Raw genomic sequence first — 16698 nt, 5'->3', positions numbered from 1 at the left:
TTTTCAACCAGTGGTACGGGTACCACCTGTGGTACCTTGGCACCTGGCAGATGGTACGCGACCATCCTAGAAAAGTAGCGGGGGAGGGGAATGAGCTGAACCGGTGGCAGCACCGCACAAGCCTGAGAGAGAGATGGCTGGAGCTGGAGGGCTGTCAGGGCTCAGCAGAAGCACCAGGATCAGTGCCAGGCTCCAACTGGAGCTCGGCATAGATCCTGGTGCTTCTGCTGAGCCCAGAAGAAGCACCGATCAGCTGGAATGTTGCAGCATCTCCAGGGTCTTGTGATTTACATTCAGATGCTTGGCAACTGATTCATATTTATGATGGTCACAATGTCACAGGATCATGTGAAGTGAGTAAAATCTGCTGCAACCACCCAGCAGATGGGGGGAATAAAAACCAAACACCCCCCACCCCCACCCCCGCTGCCAATCCTCAACAGAAATGCTCACAACAATGAAAACCTCGGACAGGAGGAAGAGCGCGGCCGGGCGGGCAGGCAGGGATATTGCTCGGCTGTGGCTTGGGGGGCACTTTTTTCAGTGCCATTGTAACTTTGAATAGTCATTAAGCGAACAGTTGTAAGTCAAGGACTACCTGTACTTTATCACTTTTTTCCTTTTTTTGTGGGGGGTCATCAAGTTTTTGACACCTTGCTAGGCGACTGGTGGTACTCGGATGTTGCTATATCCTAAAAGTGGTACAATGGGTGAAAAGGTTGAAAAGCCCTGATCTATAGGACTGTACCCTGTTGCCCTGAGAAACAGGTTGCTGCACGTGGGCCTCGAGGCTGATCCAAGGTTCTATCTCGTTACTCTTTTTTGTTTGCTTTGCTTTTCTTCAGGGAAAACATCCTGCTGGCTCAATTTTGATATGGAAATGTTGAGACAACAATATCTAGCCATTCATGCACACAGGATAACACTAGGTAAGAATAAAATGCAATGTGGAAAGAAGCTGGCTGCTCCTGCTCTTTTGCCTGTGGAGATACTCTGTTGCTCCTTTGTTGATTTTCATAACCAACATTTCAAAAAAAAAAAACCCCTCTAATTTGCTCTATCAAAACAGTCCTATTTTCTATCCCTTGTGTTCTGTCTGTTATTGCACCAACCACTATTTTTTTTTAATTATGGATAGATCGAATATTTAGGCCACAGGTCGGCAACCTGCGGCTCTGGAGCCGCATGCAGCTCTTTGAGCCTTCCCCTGTGGCTCCCAGCCTCCTCTGCCTTTGCAGGGAGAGACAGAGACAGAGAGAGGCAATTGCGCTTCCCTGCTTCTCTCTCTCTCTCTCTCTCTCTCTCTCTCTCTCTCTCTCTCTCTCTCTCTCTCTCTCTCTGTGTTTTTGTGTGTGTGAGTGTGTGTGTGTGTGTGTGTGTAAAAGAGAGTGCACTCACAGTGTTCTCCGAGGAGCTGAAAAGCTTACTGGGCGGAGCTCCTCCCTTTGCTGCGTCTCTACAGGAAGCAGGAAGCAGGAAGGGCAGGAGAGAGCTAGCTAGCCCAGCAAGGCTGATTCAGGAATTCTGGGAGTTGAAGTCCATGAGTCATAAAAGAGACGAGGTTGCTTACCCCTGAGCTTGTTGGACAACAGCTTGAAGCTTGCCAGGTGAGCACCAGATAGGAGGGGGGGGGGAGAAAGAGAGAGAGAGAAAGAGAGAGAGGGAGGGAGGGAGAGAGAGAGAGAGGAAAGAGAGAGAGAAAGAAAGAGAGTGGGGGAAGAGGAGTGGCAGACCAAGGACAGATAGAGAGGGAGGGAGGGAGAGAGACAGAGAGAGACCCTTTTGACATCTAAAATGAAGATAACACTGCATATATCCTTTTTTTAACCTGTGTGTGTATGTAATTTTATTCTCTTAAAGCATTCTCTTTATCATTGTTTTAACAGTATGGATATTTCCAAGAGTCATATTTTTACTTTTATTTTTAATGTGTGTGTGTGTGTGTGTATACACACACACACACACACACACACACACACACACACACACACACACACACCTATAATAAAGGTGAAAAAGGATATATGCAGTGTTATCTTCATTTTAGATATCAAAAGGGTTTTGCGGCTCCCGGTGTTTTGTTTTTGGTGGGAAACGGGTCCAAGTGGCTCTTTGAGTGTTTTGGGTTGCCTACCCCTGATTTAGGCAATGCTAGCCTGGGAATACTCAGATTAATTCCCCTCCTGCCACACGAATGGGCATACTAAGATCTTCCCATTCACATTCTCTATTATGTATATCTTCTATGCTGGCAGAAACCTGCCAGGACTTGGGTTTAAGAATTTAGCTCAGCAGGGAAGCCTTCGCCCTTGATTGCTATCCTAAATCTGCTTAGGCTCCATTTAGAGCCAGAGCAGGAAATGGATACCTTCTGGATCAGGGGTCTTCAAACTTGGCCCTTTTATGACTTGTGGACTTCAACTCGCAGAATTCCTCAGCCAGGCACGCTGGCTGAGGAATTCTGGGAGTTGAAGTCCACAAGTCATAAAAGGGCCAAGTTTGAAGACCCCTGTTCTAGATGCTTAGGCTATAATCTTGGTAATCTACAACTTGTTGAGATCTGTATTAAAATTCTGGAAGGGAACTGATTGCTCATCTTCATCTTCTAAATGTGAGATGGGGCCATACGAGACAAGATGATTCCAACCTAAGAACTAACATTATACGAATGCCTGGTCCTTAGCTGTGGAGAAATACTTGAGAAAACAGCAAGATCGAATATCCAGTGCCTGGGATTGAGGCCTATAATTTTTACAGCATTTTTGCTTTTGATCATGATGGATGGTCCTTCCTTCTGGGCCTTTCTTTCAGGCTTCTCTCCCCAGAATCCACATACTTTTTTTTTCTCTCTTTCTTTTTTAAAAAAAAAAAATAAGGAGAGGGGGATGAATAAAACACACGTTAGTATTAGCTCCTTTTCTTTATTAGGTTTGATTTTATTGGAGACAGACATCTCATTGGAGGTAGTTCTACCTCGCTCAATGGCAGTGAGGTTGTTCTCCTCCTTAAAAGAGAAGGCAGTTTTAATAGGGGCATCCTAGAAGTAAAACTTTCTCAAGAGGCCATGGAAAATGGTCATCCTTCATCTAATATAACTTCTGTGTGTTGTAAGTGTGCATTTCCTCCCTTCTTTTTTGGCAGAAACGCGCCGCAAAGCTTCCGCTTGGCAAAGGAACCTGGGCTATCCATTGGCTATGCTGTCTCTGCTGTCGTTGACAGTAAGTTCTAGGGCTGAAATTAATTGTATATTTCCATTTTGACCTAAATCAGTCTTTAAATGGCATTTTATAACTCCAATAGCACGCCACCATCCAGATAATACTGGACAGCAATTCTTATTGTTCATCAGCATGGCCATATTGAAATACAATGTTTGCAAGGCGACCCCCTTCCCTGTCCCTCATATAGAGCAGCATCTCCAGCTTTTCTGCATTCCAATGTTTTGGAACTTCAGTTCCCCATCTCCAGTCTTTAAACTTGCCATGTCAACTTCCTGAAGTCAGGAAAATGGTCTGAAAATGATCCCTAGAAGTTTTTTTAAATATATATTTAGAGCTTCATTTACATCTACTCTGTATGCCAAAGAACCGTGCATTGTTAAACCTGTGAAGTAGCAATAAGAGATACAGGTATATTTACAACCTCAGCAATTTTTAAGATGTGTAGACCTCAGCTCCAAGAATGCCTTCCCTCAACATGTTGGCTGAGGAATTCCGGGAGTTGAAATTTGCTGAGCTTAAGTAACTGCTGTAATAGAACAAGTTATACAGTATTATAGATCAGGGGTCCCCAACTCCTGGTCCGTGGACCGGTACCGGGCAGCAGCATGCCAGCAACTGGGCCGCACAAACAAGCAAAGCTCCATCCGCCGGATGCAGGCAGCACACAGAACCACGCCCCCTCCAGTCCGCGGAAAAACCTCTCTCCACATAATCGGTCCCTGGTGCCCCAAAGGTTGGGGACCTGTGTTATAAATAATTCAGCCCTGAATGGAGTAACCACTAGGGGGCAGCCAAGAGTTATGCCAGAGAAAGTTACTACAAAGCCTGATTATCAAATCATGTGTTGGGCAGTAAATGAATATGAATAGAATTCACTGAAGGCAGAAAGACAAATAATTGGTTATATTATGATGAGTCTGCAAGCAACTGATGATGCATGTATCCCTAAAAGAGATTATTCTTCTGTGAACCTTCGGTGTTTAGGATCATTGTTTTGGCTTGGGAGCCTGGTTTCAAAGGTGACTGAAAAGTCCCTAGTATTATTTTCAAATGTTGCATGTAGCTCTTTAAGGCGCAAGCTCGAGATGCAGCATGGAAACCTCTCTTCTCTTACCTTCCACCTAATACTCAGAAGTACGTGGTATTTTCTAGGGTATCTCTGTCCTGGTTGTCTGCTTCCATGTTCTGGAGCTGCTGTTGGATGATGCTGCAATGCCTCGAGGAATCCAGGTGAGGGCGCAAAAAGCACCTGATCTCTCTCCTTGGTGCTTTCCTGCTTTTCTGGAGCCTGATTTTCATGTGCTGCTTGTATATCATGAATGACTCTGTCAGAGATATCCTTATTCATCATTCAGATGGTACACAGTTTCTTTAAGCTGGGGCAAGATCCCTATTTCAGGAATCCTGCATCTATCCTCCTTTCCCTAAGGAGAGCTGGTAGCCTGTAAGTCACAGCTGGGCAGTTAATTTTCCCAAGGGGCCACATGAGAAACTGGGACTGTTGTGGAGGGCCAAAGCAATAGGCTGTGAACGTGCATAGGTGTATACACACACACACACACACACACACACACACAAACGTAAATTGAAAAAAGCAGTTGCCTTCAAAATAAAAGCAACCCACGCAAACTGGACAGGGACAGCTAAAGGGCCGGATATGGCCCAGGGGCCATAAAATGCTCAGGTCTGCTATATGCAGTTGCCCAATGAGTGTAGTGGAGAACAAACTCTGTGCTCCAGAAAGTTATATTCTATGATTCTACGTATTGCACGGAGTGAGCAGGTTTCCTTCAGAGTGAAACTCAGCCGCCTGTGCCTTTTACCTCCTTTCCTTTCTGTATCTTCTGATTTTGTTTCAGAGCTCCCCCCTTCATCATCCGGAACAGATGCAGAGAATCTCTAGAGCAGGGGTGTCAAACTTAATTTCATTGAGGGCCGCATCAGCATTGCGGTTGCCCTCGGGGGGGCAGGTGGATGTGGCCAGGGTAGGTGCGGCCTACTGGGTGGGCATGGAGTGGGTGTGGCCTACTGGATGGGTGTAGCCAGCTCTACATTGTTCACGTCAAGGGTGCCTATGGGGGCCTGGGCAGGAGTGGGACAGATCTGAGGGTTTCTGGCAGAAGGGGGTGGCACCAGGGCAAGTGCCAAGGCATGGTCCACTGGAGGAGCCTCATCTCTCAGGCCATGGGGGGGGCTGGATGGTGGTGCGGGCTCCCCGGAGCCCTGGGCAGCAGAGGTCAAACGCCCAGCCTGGCCCTCGAGCACCCGCCGCACCAAGCCCAGCCCCACTTCCCCAAGGGGGCGCCCAGCTGCACTTACCTCCTCCTCAAGGCTGCTGCTGCTGTGCTTGCTCTCCTTAGCCAGGTTGCTCATGATGGGTACCAGGGCAAAGTCAGAGGGAGGCCCATTCCCTCTCCATGGGAGGAGACCTGGCTTTGTATCCAAAGCTTCCTTAGCAGTAGGATGGGAGACCCCAGGATAGGCCAGGAGGAGGGGGCAAGCAGGGCAGGACTAAGGCAGGACTTCCCTCAGACCCTCCCTCTCCTTCTTTCCTTTCTTCCTTCCTAAATACAGAGTGGTAGGAAAATCTTTGAGATGAGGGAGGGAGAAAAACAGGCAAGAAACGCAGCCAGAGCCAAGGCAGTGTGGGCCGTTCCCTCTGTTTCCAGGATGGCTTCGCGGGCGACATGAAACCACTTTGCGGGCCGCATCCGGCCCCCAAGCCTTGTGTTTGACATATCTGCTCTAGAGCAGAGTTCTCCAATCTTTCCGGGCTCAAGGCCCAGAGGGGAGAGCTGCTTCCAAATTACTGTATGCATGTATGCACACATGCAAACAGGACACCCACTGGCGCAGTACTAGCAGCCGTGTTCGTGAATGCGGCATGCGCTGGCACCATGTGCATGCGTGAACGGCTGTACACCCCCACGGCAGCTAGCACCCATTCGTGTATGCACAAATGGGCCGCCAACACACACACATACTGCTAGCATTCCTGTTTGCGCCCACACACATGTGCAAATGGCCCTGGGTGCTAGCGCGAGTGGGGGGGAATGCACACCCTGGCCAGCCATTTCTGCAGCCCGCTGGCCAAGAGCCCGCAGCCTGGTACCGGGCCATGGCCCATAGTTGGGGATCCCTGCTTTAAAGAACTCCAGGGAGAGATGGTCATTGCCTTCCCTTTGTCCAATTGACAGAAGCTTTTCCTTCCGTGGGAGAGGCTATTGTGAGGCAAACCACATATTCGGTTTCTGATGATGATGGGAAAATGCAAAGTGCTAAGCAGGCAGTTAAGCTTGTCAACCAACTTTAAAATCCAACTTTTATGACCGTAAGGAATAGCAGGACATTTATAGAAAGGGATCCTCTAGTAAGAATTTGGTTTGGGTTGCAGCAGTGAGCTTTTGATGTGCAGAAAGCATAGGTTTTTGTCATGTTTCCCCTCCCCAAATAACCCAATTCCTTTTCTCATTCTGCAGGATGCACCACTTGGAAAAGTTTCTTTCTCTGTCTTTGGCTCTTTTGGGGCAGCCATGCAGGTCATTCTGATATTGTATCCTTACTGGAATCGTCCTCATTGCTCTTGGTGCAGTTAATGCCATTCATGTTTAGAAAGAAAACACTCATTTTTTCCATTGGTCTGTTTCACATTTATTTTCACTTTGTTGGACCCTCTCATAATTAATAATCTGCTTCGGTTTTCTTTCAACCTATCTCTGTTATTGGAAGCCATCATGTAACTACTATACTGAATCACTTCTCTTCCATGAATTGGTCTATTCCCTTTCTGAAGTCATACAAGTGGGTATCTCCCTGAACCCAGCACCATCATTTGCAAAGAAATCTTTTTACTGTCCTGAATTTTCCATCGTTCAGCTTCCATTTTACTATAAGGTTGCATAATCTATCTATAATATGGGTACCATATATTCCGGCGTATAAGACGACTTTTGAGAGCATCGAAACAGCCTCCGAACTCGGGGGTCGTCTTATACGCCGAGTCGTCTTATACGCCGGAAATAAGGTAGTTTCCGGCGTATAAGATGACTTTCTAGGCATGCGACTTGGTGTCGATCGTCTTATACGCTGGAAATACCGGTAGTTTCCGGCGTATAAGACGACTTTCTAGGCATGCGACTCGGCGTCGATGGTCTTGTGACTCGGCGTCGAACTAGGGGGTCGTCTTATACGCCGGGTCGCCCTATATGCCGGAATATACGGTAGTTGTATTTCTTTTCTCAATGACCTGTAATGTAAAATTTAAGTGATTTCCATCAGCTGAAGATAACTCCTGTTCTTCCTTAACGTTTCTTAGTTATTTAATGATCTCCTCTGTTGTGGGATTCTATAGCTCCCCATTTTTCATTAAACTGCTGCCTGAGCAACACAACACAGCTATGACTAAGGTAGGACTTCGTCATACAAAATTTTATAATTACATACTTTTCGCTGATGAAACTTCCAAACCATTAATTGAAATGTTGTTCATGGAATGCTAGAAATACAGCAAAAAGGAATAATCTTTTTAGCAGTTACCGTATTTGAATAGATCAGGGGTGTGTCCAAATTCAAGACCTGTGGACTTCAACTCCCAGAATTCCTCAGCCAGCCAGCCATGCTGAAGTTGAAGTCCACAGGTACTTTTTTATTAGTTTATAATATAAAATACAAAAAATACAAAAGAAAATAGTAGGAAAAATAGGGGAGGGAAAAGGGAAAAGGGGGAGGAAAAGGGGGAAAAGAAAGAAAAGGGAAGTCCACAAGTCTTAAAAGTTGCCAAGGTTGGACACCCCTGGGATAGATTGTCCTAGGAAGGCTAGTTAACAGAATTGTAATACAGTAGAGAGCTTTGAATTTTGAAACAAGATGGTGGGACAATCTCTGGTGGAGAATGGTGTATAGAAAAGCAAAGAGATCTAGTTGAGAAATGGGATGAGTGAATTTTAGCAGAGACAGGCAAGGGCTTCTAGTTTGAAAGAGGAACCCTCTTTATTGATATCTGTTCAAACAGTTATGTAACTGCATTGTTTGAAAGACACAGTTTGAAAGACAAAGTCTGCTAGTTGTGATTTAAAGATACTGAGATTCAATGGAATAGGGGGCATCATCCCTCTTCCCTCATCTTCATAATTTCGAGGGCGAGAAGTGAAACTGGAGACTAACAGTTGAGTCTTCCGCCTACAAATCTCCCCCAGCCCTCAGAAATGTCCCCAAATCTCAACTTTTGAGCCATTTGGGAATATTTTCACAGGGTAAAAGATACGATTTGCATTTCAGAGATTTCCTGCTCCCCCCCCCCGACTCTCTAAATCTTCAAAGAATTCCAAAATCTGTCTGAAAAACAGCCATTGGGAGGAAATTTGCCACTGAATCTGGCAGCACAATCTCGGGAAGCGGCTGTGGTTTGCCCCAGTTCCAGATTAAGGAACAAACGCTCATACATCATGTTTAGCTATTTGACAAGCCAGATGTTGCTAGTGTTCAGCCGTCAAATGGGATCGATGGAGAGACTGCCTGCGTTTTGGAGCAGAAGTACCATAGAGAGACGCTCCTTGCCAAAGGCTTGAACTCTGGATCTACCCATGCAAGGTGAAAGATGTGTAAGATGCTGAAGACCCTCAAATTTGAGGAGAGATCAGTTGCAGTCTCTTTCATCTCTTGGAGGGAACAAACTGAACCTAGTAAAGAGAATCTAGGGGTAAAGGAACAATTAGAGCCAGTTTGGTCTAGCTCAGGGGTAGGCAACCTTGGCTCTTTTATGACTCGTGGACTTCAGCTCCCAGAATTCCTGAGCCAGCATGGCTCAGCTTGGAAACCTCTCCAAGCTGGCTCAGGAATTCTGGGAGTTGAAGTCCACGAGTCATAAAAGAGCCGAAGTTGCCTACCCCTGGTCTAGTGGTTAATGCACCAGGCTAGAAAGTGAGAGATGGTGAGTTCTAGTTCTACCTTAGACATGAAAACTGGCTGGGTGACTTTGGGCCTGTCACTCTCTCTCAGGCAAAACTGCCTCAAAGGGTGGTTGGGGGGGGGGAATAGGAAGAGGAAGGAGCATTAGGTATGTTCGCTGCCTTGAGCTATTTGTTTAAAAAAAATTAAAATGGGATATAAATAAGTAAATAAATTACATATTCTTGCCTATGATTGAATGTGTGAGATGAAGGCAGCCAGTGGCAAGAATGCACATCATTGTTTTCAACTGTATTTCCCGGCAGATCATTGGAAACTGTGTCTCTCTCTTGGTGTTGAGTTCTGCACTTCCTGTGTTGTCTCGCACGTTGGGTGAGTCTTGTTCTTTCTTACCCATATCTATATGTTATCTGTAGCTTCCGGTGTCTACATATATCAGATTGATCAGTCAAATAAATTTGTGGCCTCCTTGTAAAAACTGGAGCTATATTAATTACAAAAAGACTTGCACAGATAAAACCTAAACACTGTGGTAAATAAAAAAAAAGGTTAATATAATTATCCTTTTTCTGCCAGTAGATCTTCTGAAAAGGTACAAGAAATGGTAAAACACTAAAATTCTGTTCCCCTGGAAAGCTTTTTTTAAATTTCCAGCACCAAATGGGATATATTGCTTTTTTAATGAAAACAAAAGTTGTTAAGATGCTCAGGAGTTTGGAATAAATATAAAACAAGGATTTTTACAAAATTGCCCCTATGGGTCCCCCCCCCCAAGAAGCTTTTTTAAGAAAAGAAATGGTAGTGAAGTCAGACTGGTGGACATATGGTAAAATAGTATCTTTCAATTCTGGAGACCCCATCCTCAAGTCTAGGGAAGAATTAGAATTAGAAGGTCACGCTTGTCACTGGTTTACATATTAACAAATGAAGGAAAGAGTTAAACTAGACAAAAAAGGCCATGATTTGAGTTTGCTAAACTGAATTGGAAATCCTACTGTATGGTAGTGATGATCATACAATTGCCAGGGTCTATAAAACATTATTAAAATTGTATTTGGAAAATGAAATGTAAAACACTGTATGATCCAGTGGGTGGGGGATTTTGGCTACAATATGATGCTTGAACAATGGGAGAATATGTGGATAAAAGGCTTAAAATTCACATTAAATTATAATTTAGAAGAAAATTTTTACAAAATGATGTATCACTGGTATTTAACACCAGATAAGTTATCTAGAATGTATAAAGGTATTTCAAATTGGATGTTGGAAATGTAAATGTAAAGAAGGGACTTTTTATCATTTATGTTGGACATGTGATAAGGCAAAGAAATATTGGAGTAGGAGTCATACATTAATGCAGAAAATTCTTAAAGTGAACATAAAGATTAACTTTCCTTCTGGGTCTAATGGAAAGAGAACTGGAAAAAAAATGGAATTCTGATTTTATATATGGTGACGGCAGCAAGATTGCTCTATGCACAAAAGTGGAAGGGTGGAATTGGCAGAGATGGCCAAATTGACTGTGCTGATAAAAGAAAAGAACATAAGTACTTTTGTTTCTACTTGGAAACCGCTTCTGGACTTTGTGCTTGAGGTGGAAAAAAATGATATTATGATTTTGGGTTTTACCGATTAGACTGATTTGCCGATACAGAAATGGCTAGTGCATACGTACTACTATAGAAATGTAAAAAGTTGAGATTTGATTTTAATGTCTGATTTTACTGCAACAGAGAGGAGTCGGAAGTCAATGCCTTTTGTTTCTTCCCCTCCCTTTCTTCACATCCTTTTTGTTTTCCCTTTTTCTACTGTTATCCCATACGATTTGCTTTCATATTTTCACATTTTATGTTATAAATGAATACAACTAATTTTAAAAAAGCTCAGTTCTGCCCCAGATTTGAACTGTCATGCTAGTCAAGCCAATCCTCCTACAAGAGCCAAGATTGGGATTGGAAGACCGGAATATTTATGATGCATGATTGTCAGCATTCTCCCCTCTATTCTTTGTTTCAGGGATTACAAGATTTGACCTGCTGGGAGACTTTGGGAGGTTTAACTGGCTGGGAAACTTCTACATTGTTTTTCTCTATAATATACTCTTTGCCGGACTCACAACTCTCTGCTTGGTCAAGAAGTTCACCTGGGCTGTACAGGCAGAACTCATCAGGGCAGTTGGTAAGTACATCTGGGTCTTCTTCTGGGATTGGTGGGGGAGGGGAGGGGGGAAGAAAGCAGGTGGCCTGATCCACCTGGAAAGGACTATCTCTTGGGTAGCCTAGAGCTGGAAGTCTCTTCTTTTCGGATGGCCAATAGCTTGTTCACATGTGGCATTGAATCATAATGTCCTTTGTTTTACTTAGTATCTTATGTGAACCCAGTCAATTGTTGTTTATTCAGAAAGCTCTAAGGCAGGAGTAGGCAACCTTGGCTCTTTTATAACTCGTGGACTTCAACTCCCAGAATTCCTGAGCCAGCATGGCTCAGCTTGGAAACCTCTCCCTTTCCCCTCAGCATGGCTGGCTCAGAAATTCTGGAAGTTGAAGTCCACCAGTCATAAAAGGGCCAAGGTTGCCTACCCATGCTCTAAGGCTAAGCCAGTTGGGCTTAGTATATGTGTATGCATCTGTGTGTGCCAAGCATTCGATTTTGGGAAAGGCTTGGAACTTCTGGTAAGCTGGCCTGCTTTCCATTAAGAAGACGCTTTCTGCCTTGATTGCATGCTGGCTTGTTTTATTCTTTCTAGGTGCTAAACCTCCAAAATCACTTTTTGCAATGGCTTGCAACAGATAACAAAATCGTTGTGTTGAACTGGCTTTCTTGTTGCCCAAATAGCAAAGGATGAGACTGCAGGCTTGACTCATTCAACTACTTTTCTTTTCTCTTCCTTAGGCCTCCACAAGCTGCCTCTACCTGTGACCCGATCTTACCAACCAAGCAAACTCAGCTAAAATAAGGATTGCGCCGGGATTGAGCTTGGCATTGACTATGGATAGACCTTTCTGACTTTGTGCTCGTGTTTTGAGCCAATCAGTGAAGGGGGCGGAGGTCAGGAACTTCCTTGTTCTGATTCTTGATTTGACTGGCATCCTGAGAGGACCGTGAGATGAAGAAGTTGCGTCCTTCAGTTGTATGGCCCCTTGTACCTGCCTCCCAGAAGCCTGAAGAACAACAAGCTTCAACACAAGAAAGGCCTTCGGGACTTCTATTAAGGTGCTTTTCTGGCAAGAGAAAGAGAATATACTGTTCATAAAAAAAAAAAAACCCAACCCAGCAGAATCAAGGCAGCAGAAGTAGGTTATGAAGAGGACAAAGGACTGAGACCGATAAATAAAATGAGCTGCTGGACTTATTTTTAGGGGGCAAGGTGAAGGTTCAGCCTACTGGAGAAAGAGCTTGTGTCCCTCATCATGATAACAGATGCTGTCGTTCTCTATTATTGGGGCTTTCCCCTTTCCTTTTGTTTACATGTCTTAAAGTTCATACCTACCCTGGCCTCTCTCTCTCACAAAATCCTGTGGTCCAAAGGGGCCAATTCAAGTTTTGAGTGGTTTTTTAAATTTGGTTTCGTACCTCACTCAAGTGCAATATAAGTTGGCACTATTGGGCCACGTATACCATTCAGCAGCCAACTTGGTATGTTTGTGTGTATGTGTGTGGACGGGGTTGTTTGAATTTTGAGCGTGTGTGTCAAGAATGACTACTGTAACGTGTTATGCTTTGCTCTTTCACAGCAATAGTTGTCAACATAGGATCCAATCAATTTCTCCTTGATCAATTTTTCCAGAATGATTTAATCCAGCCAGAAAGAAACCACTGCCATGCCATTATGGGGCAGCCAATCTTCTGAGTCCGAAGCTTAGGGTTCAAGAATATTCATACGGCTCCTCTGTCATCTTCTCATTCATGTCAGCTTTGTAGTAAATTCCCCCTTGGGTGGACTTCATGGACTACTTTGCCTAATTTTCCCACTCAGATTCTATAAAGGGTATCCCAGAGGCATCGTCCAGTTCTCATAATAACTGGGCAGTTCCCATTATTGGTAAATATTGGTTGCTTTAGACATGCATGAATATTTGTGCAATGGGGTAGAGGGAACTATATTCTTCCTTCCCCAACTATTCATAATTGTTTGAGGTCTTTTTTTTATTAATGGCACTGGGGCCATGGAATGCCACCCCTGCTCCAAAGGTTTTCAGCTTATTTTGCATGGCTGGCATTCTAGCCCCATGTCTGTATCTACTGTGAATGCTTCCACTGGAAGTCTCTCAGCCCTTGAATGCTTGACCAGATGCCCCCTTATATTCTGCTTTCATTGAAATTACACAAAGCTTAATCCTTCATTTTATGGCAGAAAACAGTAAACAGGTTGGCCATAAATGGGGAGATGGGCATCAGATGAGCCAGCATTGAACAAAACGGTCATTTATCATCAAGTAGGCTGAGTTGCAAGCATACTCTTTTCCAGCATCAAGGCTTCTGTTGTAGATAGGTAGGGTTAGCAAGCCTCACAGCTGCCCTTTGTGCATAACTCAGAGGACTGAAGGTTACATTGTGATGACAATGAGCCACTTGTCTCCATAGTTGTTAAAGCTGGAGCTGAAAAAAGTTCAATGTTTCAAACTCTGCATTCTCCACAGATCCACTTTTAACTTTGCCCAAAGAAATACCTTCAGATGTGGATGTACTGTATCTCCCAGAATTTTCAATCAACATATTCAAAAGCTTTGCAGGCTATAAATTCTAGGATTTGCAGTCCCAATCAGTCAGGTGGGCTAAATTAGAATAGGAAAAAAATTGTGTGAATCCATCTGTTGCAGGAAATATGACAATGTTTATACTTCAGCTCAGACAGGACCAACTGTCTTTCTTGCTATGTAGTGAATGTCTGATCTTATTACATGGAACTCCTAGCTGTGTAAGCAATAAATTGTGGTGTTTTTTTTTACAAAAATCCTTTCTCTAGATGTTTATTTTATATTCTGGAAGATTGGAGAAAGATAATATTCTGCTAGTAGATAATACAAGTAACAGGAGATATACTGTATCTACTGAGCTTTGTAAATGAAAAACCCCATTATATGAACCTAGCTAATAACTATTATTAGCCAGGTTCATATTACATAAATCATGACAAGATTTGTACATTACTGTTTCTGCCACTCCAAACTTTTACGTGGTTTGATGTGGATCTGAAACATTCTGTACTCAGTTGCTCTGCCAATCAAATTGAGTAAATGCTGTTTTCATTTGAGCTATATGATGCCAATCAGAATTGTTCTTTTATGAGTTTGAAAACTTGTATTGCAAAATGGCAATTTAATATTTTGGGAGTGAAGGAAATCTTTTGTTTTTGAAATAACTACACTCCTGCATCATGCTTGGCCATAATGAGGTGATAACATTTCAGCTAATATGATTTGTGAACTGTGTTTCACAGCCTAGTGTTAGGAGCCAGCTCAGAATGGAGATTTATGCAATTTATTGCATTTGGTGCAATATATGAATTTAATCATATGAATTTAATCATATAAAAAAAAGAAAAAAAACATCTGTCTAGTAGTGGCTTAATGAAAGGGCTTGTAAGGACAAGGCCAAATTGATGGTCCTTAGTAGTTGAATTAGAATTACAATTGTTATAATTCCAATTCTAGTCTTCCAGTATAGATCAGCTTTCTCTCTAGGCCCCAAATAGATAGCACATCCACAACCTATAAAATTTGAAGTTAGAAAGATGGGAGGAGGTAAGCCTAAGACCCAAAAAAATGTGTTATGAAAATGCTAACTAGGTGGCCTTTCTTGATAAGCTTTAGGAGAGTGGATGATGGCTTTTTGTGATGGAAAGGCAGGAAGATAACCCAAGATTTAAGCCTGCATTTCACCTGCATGTATGTGCATATGTGTATATACAAGTAGTTCTTGGCTTGCAAACATTCAACCACAGTCAAATGATTGCCATATGCAACCTTTCTTCCTGACTTCCGACAAGCAAAGTCAATGGGGGAAGCCAGATTCACTTAACAAATCGTGATTCTCTTAACTCTATTCATTTGCTTAATAACGGTGGCAAAAAATTGGGCGCAACTCGCTTAACAGCCATCTTGCTTGGCAGTGGAAATTCTACTCCCATTTGTCATAAGTTGAGAACTACCTATATTCAAGCTGAGTCCTAGACTTCTAATAAATGCACCAACTACAGAGGAAATTATCGCAGGCGTGGGTCTTGACACCAGGACCCTTAAAACCATTCTGCTTCATCACTTTGGAAAGGAAGGAAGCAATCATTATGTAGGCCAGTGGTTCTCAATCTGTGGGTCGGGACCCCATTTGGGGTCGAACAACCATTTCACAGGGGTCGCCAAACAAGGCTGTCCGCCATTTTTTCCCCTTTTCTTTGGCCATGCCTCTGGCACCCGGAGATGTATAAGTGGTTGGGGGTCACCACAACATGGGGAACTGTATTATGGGGTCGCGGCATTAGAAAGGTTGAGAACCACTGTTTTAGGCTTTTGTTATGAATGCCTTGCAGCAGTGGCCTAATTCAAGAAACTGATGGATTGATGAAGTACCAACGGTCTTTCTCCTTTCCCTGCAGTGACATAACTGAGGGTGAGTCCTTGGCAATAAAGATCCTTCCTTTCTCTTCTCCCACCTGGTAGCTGAGGAAAAATAAGAATAGAATAGAATAGAAATAGAAATTAGAATAGAAATTAGAATAGAATAGAATAGAATAGAATAGAACAGAATAGGAATAGAATAGAATAGAATAGAATAGAATAGAATAGAATAGAATAGAATAGAATAGAATAGAATAGGAGCTGGAAGGGACCTTGGAGATCTTCTAGTCCAGTTAACAGGTGAAGCAAAACCAAGGAAAGGAACATCTGAAAGTGCTGCTTAAAAATCAACTTTTAAAATAATCATTTTGACATCTGTGGGCCAACTTCAGCCATGATCCAAGAAAGGGGGGAAGAAACTTCTCCTCTTTGGCCATATCTCTAGGGCCAGGAATCGCTCAAGTGTGTTACTCTCTGCTCAGAAGAAAAAAGGGCAGCTTCAGGCAGGGATATTCTGCCTTCTGGTTATTTATTTTCTCATATCCTGGAACGCAGGAAACAATGCTGAAAGTGCAGGAAACCCAAGCAGCTCTGTTTGATGCCTTTCGGCCTAGTGGCCTACAGACCTACTTCCCCTGAAGAAAACCAGGGCGCCGGGAAAGGGGGCGGGGATGGAAATCTTCATGCAAAAGGCCTGAGGTGCGTCGACGTGCAGGGTGGCTAAGAATGGTGGAACGGAGGCGGGGAGAGAGAAAAGGACTCCGAAAGTGAGGTCTCTTCCGAAAACACTATTTCATTAGCCGCACGGCCCCCTCCCCGGGCTCTTTCTACGAGCAAGGTAAGTCGCGGGATTCCCCAGCCTCCCCAGTAGAGGGCGCCAGAATGCAGACTGGCACAACGAAGAGGCGGCTCTCTCTTTCCGAGCCTGGGCAGGGAGGTGGCGGCTGAGTCCCCCGCCGCGGGAGTGTGCGTTAGGTTGGTGTCGGTAGGGTGCACCTCCCTCAGGGAAT

General features: G+C 43.8%; 1 protein-coding gene across 1 annotated transcript in view; it reads left to right on the top strand.

Moving 5' to 3' along the window:
* Positions 1–14085, top strand: part of LMBR1L (limb development membrane protein 1 like) — a 44350-nt gene extending 30265 nt beyond the window's left edge. Inside the window, exons 10-17 of the mRNA XM_039338854.1 lie at positions 846–929; positions 3142–3218; positions 4374–4451; positions 6701–6774; positions 7537–7627; positions 9434–9500; positions 11148–11309; positions 12024–14085. Of these exons, the coding sequence (XP_039194788.1) occupies positions 846–929; positions 3142–3218; positions 4374–4451; positions 6701–6774; positions 7537–7627; positions 9434–9500; positions 11148–11309; positions 12024–12082 (692 nt within the window). The 3' untranslated portion in view covers positions 12083–14085. The remainder of the gene's footprint in view (positions 1–845; positions 930–3141; positions 3219–4373; positions 4452–6700; positions 6775–7536; positions 7628–9433; positions 9501–11147; positions 11310–12023) is intronic.
* Positions 14086–16698: the final 2613 nt, after the last annotated feature.

The sequence above is a fragment of the Crotalus tigris genome, unplaced genomic scaffold (assembly GCF_016545835.1).
Source record: "Crotalus tigris isolate CLP2741 ecotype Arizona unplaced genomic scaffold, ASM1654583v1 scf7180000017721.692284, whole genome shotgun sequence".
NCBI lineage: Eukaryota > Metazoa > Chordata > Lepidosauria > Squamata > Viperidae > Crotalus > Crotalus tigris.
This window is presented reverse-complemented; position numbering and strand designations above follow the sequence as displayed.